The sequence below is a fragment of the Ascaphus truei genome, chromosome 13, assembly GCF_040206685.1.
Source record: "Ascaphus truei isolate aAscTru1 chromosome 13, aAscTru1.hap1, whole genome shotgun sequence".
Taxonomy (NCBI): domain Eukaryota; kingdom Metazoa; phylum Chordata; class Amphibia; order Anura; family Ascaphidae; genus Ascaphus; species Ascaphus truei.
In genome coordinates, this window is record NC_134495.1 from 18,070,716 (window position 1) to 18,076,969 (window position 6,254).

At 39.5% G+C, this 6,254-nt stretch overlaps 1 protein-coding gene across 1 annotated transcript; it reads left to right on the top strand.

Moving 5' to 3' along the window:
• The first annotated feature begins 3,681 nt into the window (after nucleotides 1-3,681).
• LOC142464558 (olfactory receptor 5V1-like) lies at nucleotides 3,682-4,632 on the top strand. The gene has a single exon (XM_075567927.1). The coding sequence runs from the start codon at nucleotides 3,682-3,684 to the stop codon at nucleotides 4,630-4,632; it is 951 nt and encodes a 316-aa protein (XP_075424042.1).
• The last annotated feature ends 1,622 nt before the right edge of the window (nucleotides 4,633-6,254 follow it).

Here is a 6,254-nt window from a genome sequence, read left to right on the forward strand (position 1 = left end):
GTATAAAATAAATATGGGAAAATCAGAGGCTTTAAATTTGACGCTAACGGAAAAAGAGGCTGAGGTGCATAAACGACATTTTGATTATAAATGGAAAGAGACACATTTGAAATATTTAAGAATTTATCTTAACCAGAGATTATAACTCATTATATAAATATAACTACCCTGATCTATTCTCCAAAATTAAAAAATATCTACAAGTCTGGAACTCTCATTGTATATCCTGGATAGGGCGTATAACAGCAGTTAAGATGAATATTCTCCCTAGACTTTTGTACTATTTCCAGACATTATCGGTAGCCGTCCCGCACTCAATTATAAATCAAATTCAGAATCGAATTATGCCATTTATTTGGAAACATAAACAACCGAGGATAGGTAGGTCAATTATGTTGGACACCAAGGAAGGAGGTAGTATGGCTGTTCCAAATATTCAAAAATATTGTATAGCCTCTCATATGAAACAAATGGTTTATACTGGCACTCCCCGAGAGGAGTCTATGCCTGGGTGGACCTGGAGAGCTCTCTGAAAGACCCGATTGGGCTGACGATTATGTTGTGGTCAAGATCTGGGGCAGGATCCGGGAGACAGTCGGAGCCGACAATAATTGGATTCACATTGAAACTTATGGCAGTTGGCAAAAAAGAAATATAAGATTGTGTCGGCCCCTTCTAGGCTCGCACCTCTGTTCGGTAACCCAGGATTCACCCCGGGTTTTCAGGATCAAGGGTTGGAAATTTTAAAACAAAGAGGAATTCTGGAGGCGGGAGATTTACTAGAAAAGGATAAACTAATGGCTTTTGAGAAATTGATGAGAAAGTATGGTCTGCCTCAAATTGAGCTATTTAGCTATATGCAAGTCTGACATTTTGTGCGACAGGGCCTCTATGATGAGGAATTTCCTATATATACACAATTTGAGGATCTATGTATAACAACAAAATACCAAAGAGGTTTGATATCATCTCTATATCATGGGCTAACTCTTAAGAAAGATACCCCAAACTATAAATATATGGACTAATTGGCCCGGGACTTCCATACAGAAATAAGAAGGGAGGACTTGGAGGATATCTGTGATAATGCGAGCAAAACCTCTATATGTACGGTAACAAAAGAGAATATATATAAAATTGTGCTACGATGGTACTACACCCCCCAAAGATTAAAACAGATGTTTCCAGGGATTTCGGATAGATGTTGGAGGGGTTGTGGACAATTAGGAGATTTGACACATATTTGGTGGTTCTGCCCAGTAATGCAGGTGCATTCCAGGATGGTTTTGAAACTAATAAAAGATGTGACTGACATCAAAATCCCGCTTGATCCAGTTTTTATTATTTTGGCCAAACCTATGGAAGATGTAAATCACTATACACAAAAATGAATTCTGCATATTTTAACGGCGGCTAGGTGCGCTGTAGCAGCGGCATGGAAAAAGTCACTCCCGCCCTCCAGAAGAGAGATTATTAGAAGGGTTAATGATGTTCAATTGATGGAGAAACTTACCTAATTTCTGAACCTCTCCACTAGGAAGTATGATAGGGTCTGGGAGCCCTGGGATGCTGGACAGTGGTGCGCCCCCGGAAGGAGAGAGGATATGGGAGTGTTGTGTGTAAAATATGGTGTTTACCAAAAAATGTAATGTGATTGTTGTTGTTTGTAATTTGATACAAAATGGTTGTTTCTCCCCCCCCACTTTTTATTTTTTTATCCCTCCCCCTCCATTTATCTGTAAAAATATAAGTTTAAAAAAAAAAAAATTGTAACTAACGTATAATTTGAATATTTACTCATAACTGCCATACGCATAAAAGTAATACACCTATCACTTAGAGTTTCATTGTAGTATTATTTACATTATATTTTTGTATTTTAAGCAAACTTTTTGCTCTCTATATAGTTTTATATTTACATTTTAAGATACTTTCTATCTTTATTTTTGGGTCAATAATTTTTTTTTTCCAGGTCTCAAACTTTTTTGTAGGCCCTTGAAAGGCTCGTAGGCCCTTTGCACTGTGCCTATTGTGCCTAATGGATACAACGGCCCTGTACATGAGTAACCTCACACAACTTGTATAATAAAAAGGCTCTCGGAAAATTAAGAGCTTGTGACTGCAGAGACGCCCTGAACAGAGAAAGATAATTTTAGTTTAGGAAGCCAGGACTGGTAGCTCACAGCAGCATCAGTTCTCCTGGGAGATTCAGATACCTATAAAACACGATCAGCAATCGTGCAGCTTTATTACTGTCACAGAGAACAAAGGCACACCTATCAGCAGGTAAGGTATGCTGAAGCTCCTATGCTGTAATACTTATCTGTGTGTGACCCAGCGCCATAGATATAACGTTTTTTCCTGTTCCTTATCTGTGTATGATACAGTGGTATTTACATGAGCTTGTTATGTGCCCTTTCCTTCTGAATAATATGGCTCATGTTGTTAAAATTTGTGGATTATTTATTAGGTATTAATTTCAGTTGTGCTTTGTATGTCTTTATATGACATTAAATACGTTATAAATCCAGTTTAAGTCATGTAACTGTTTTGAGTATGTGAAGGGGTGTGTGTTTTTCATAATGTTTTATATATAATGTATATCAGCAGCAGTGCAGTTTCAGAGGATTTCAACTCAGCAAGCTCATGTTAAAGATACAAGCATAAAACAATGCAAGTTCAGTAACATTGCTCTCATTTAATCTCCCCCAGACTTTATCATGAAGTGACAGGTGTAGCCATGTATATAGTCTTTAATTATCTCATATCATGTGTTTGTATTTTTACCTTGCATTTCCTTGAAAGGTTAGTGTTTTTTAGCCTTTGCAAACTTCCAGGATATGTGGCAAGAGATTGCATTAATTACTATTACAGCGTAGCACAATCAGGTTACGTATGTAGGGATAAAAGCCATAACTGTGGAATAATTGCCTTATTAGACGTAAAGATGTAGCCAACATTATCGCTCCCGCAAGCGCGCTTCCGCCTGTGAAATAGCTGCCCCGTTCACTTGGCACACCCAGCTGATTCAACACAAGGCTGCTTCTCCCACTAATGCAGGCGGGGAGGAGGGCAACTCCAGTCTTCAAGGGCCAGCAACAGGTCAGGTTTTACGGCTATCCCTGCTGCAGGACAGGTGGCTCAGTCAGAATAACTGAGACACTGATTGAGCCACTTGTGCGGAAGCAGGGATATCCTGAAAACCTGACCTGTTGGTGACCCTTTAAGTTGGTGACCCTTGAGTTGGCCACCCCTGCACTAATGTGTTGTGCACATCCTGCAGCAGCGAGCCCGCAGTTCCAGTAACATTTGCTACATCTGAAAGTGCTGGATCATTTTGATCAATAATCCTCAATTTGTAGTTGTCCCCTAAAAGTTTCTAATGACAAGTGTCATCTAATTTGGGTTACCCTGGTACAATAACCATTACTAATTCAGTGCGACTTTAGCCTGTGCCTTGGTTATTATATATTCGATTGTCACATCTTGCTCGAAACAGGAACATGTTGTATTTTTTTTTTTTGTTTCACTATGCAAAAAGCAATACATATTGGGAGAATACTATATTTATTACAACCTCTCTAATTAAACATATACAATCTTCTGATTAAAAACTTGTCGTTGAGCTCTTACAACTAACACACAGGGCTTATTTCCCTGTAGGAAGAATCAGACAAACTCATGAAAAACAACAACGAAACAACATGGGTATCAGAATTCATACTGTTGGGACTGACCAATGACTACAAGAGTCAGCTAATACTCTTTGCGTTCTTCTTGGTGGTTTATGTCATAACGCTATTGGGCAACTCTCTGATGGTCATTACCATCACCCTGTCCTCCACCCTTCACTCTCCCATGTACTTCTTTCTCCGTATCCTGTCTATTGTAGACATATGCTTCACCTCCTCCACTGTCCCAAAACTGTTGTTGGATTTTCTATCAGAGGTAAAACGGATCTCCTTCCCTGGCTGTGTGGCACAGTTGTATTCATTCATATCTTTTGGGGGCATCGAGTGTGTTCTTCTTGCCGTCATGGCAGGCGATCGCTATGTGGCTATTTGCATGCCCTTGCGCTATACGGAAATGATGAGCCGGAATGTGTGCCTGATTCTGGCAGTGATTTGCTGGATCATCGGCCTGTTAAATTCTCTTGCTCACACTGTGCTCACATTCCGGTTACCATTCTGCAAGTCTAAATCCATCAACCACTTCTTCTGCGACATCCCACCCCTCCTCGCTCTCTCCTGTGCTGATACCACTGTGAATGAAGTGGTGGTGTATACCGCAGGAGGGTCAGTAATTGTAGGGTCTTTCTTGCTGACTCTATTGTCATACATCTTCATTGTTACAGCAGTCTTGAAAATTAAGACAGTGTCAGGGAGGCTCAAAACCTTCTCCACTTGTGCCTCTCACCTGATAGTGGTCACCCTTTTCTTCGGGACGAGTGTTTTCACATACATACGTCCCACCTCGACCTATTCGCTAGAGCAGGACAGAGTAGTTCCTGTGCTATATGGAATTATGAACCCCATGTTGAACCCTTTTATTTACAGCTTTATGAATAAGGAGGTTCAGGGGGCTCTAAGGAAAGCCATTTGTAGGAGAAGTCAATCCCATATGAGTCGCTGAAGGAAACATTGAACTTTACGTGAATTTGCTGTTAACTTATTGTGTTGGAGTATCTAGTATGCTCCTTTCAAACTCATAGCATCTTCCCCATAATCATATACCCAACATTTTATCCACTGTACAGTATATGGAACTCCAATGTGCTCTGTCTAACACCTGATTACTTTTCTTTTTTTTTCATTTAAACACTTAACCATTATGTTTTTTGAGCTGTCTTAACTGCTATTGCTTGCACATTTATTTAACTCAGGTCATTAGTAAATGTCCCCCATCCACCCAACATTAGGCAATAATGAAAGTAAGAGCTAACTCTCTGTCAACTTGGGAGATAGCAAGTCATCTAGGAAAATAGGTTCATCCCAGAGAAACACTCTAAAGTGAAGCCAGTTACTGTATCTCACAGCTCCTCTCTTACTTCATCTCAATTATAATACAAATATATGTTATGTCTAGCTTTTTAATCATCTTTTATTCTCTCTCGCCCCCCCCCCCCCCCCCTTAACCAAATCCTAAAATTGAGTTGCTCAATAATTAAACGTTGTAATGACCGCATAGTACAGCTTACTGCAAAATCATAAACCTGGTGGAAGAGAACGGTTGGGTTGAACCATAGTTAGGTTGATTTCCAGAATGGGAAAGTAGGGTGGATGAAATAAGACTTGTGACTTGTATTCTTTCCCCAAAGGTTACACACCTAAATCCTGGTAAATGTGATGCCAGTGTACAGTAACTGGATTTTAGTCACAAATATGTTGATTGACCACATCATTAATTAGCATCTGTTTATTGTAATGATATAAAACACTTATGAGCACATTCACGTTCCACTGCAGCTAGGGACCCCTATTAATTGAAACCATGCAGCTGGCCTCTTTAAACAAGTATTTTTTGAAAATATGAACTACTCTATGGGGGCTATAATGTTATCTTTTGCTCTTTGTGAAATATTTGCATTTTATGCATAGTTTTATTTCAGGCAGCAAATAGTTTGATAAGACTCCATCAGCAAAATTGATGGTCAGTGCAAAGATCACCCTCCTACCCCAGGTAGAGGCTCCATTCTACTATGCTGGCTGAATAAAACTAGTACAGAGCCGAGTAAATAATCAGTATTATATAAGAATGGATGCATAAATATAATTTCTGACTCAATAAATAATGTTGTATTAGCCTTTGTCATTTCTCTCTCTTCCAATGGACCAAATAGGCTTCATGCAAAACTCACTGGTGTGGTGGCCCCCCAAAAAACAAGGAAGGGTCAAGACAGATAGTACTGTAGGTCATGAGATGTGGAGAGAGGTGTGGGTGGTGAGGACACACTAGTGTCATGGAAGTTTAATATTGCAGTGTGCTGCAGAGTGAAATGCTTTATATTTTTTAAAGTCACAAGATAGTGAACTATTTAATACTGTATAACTAGTGCTAGTGTATAACTAGTGCTGAATTCAATGCACCTTGTGCTATATCCCTTTCTCTGCCAAATTGGCTTGCACTGCACTGGGAAAAAAAAACAAGATGTCTGCCTGACAATTTCTTGATTGGCAAACCGCTCATTAATGGAGACATCATCAGTTCAAGCCCATATTGATCAGTGTCAGAAACAAGTCCAGAGGAAATGTTTA

Coding starts and splice junctions, on each gene's coding strand:
- LOC142464558 (XM_075567927.1), top strand. CDS start 3,682: ATGAAAAACAACAACGAAACAACATGGGTATCAGAATTCATACTGTTG.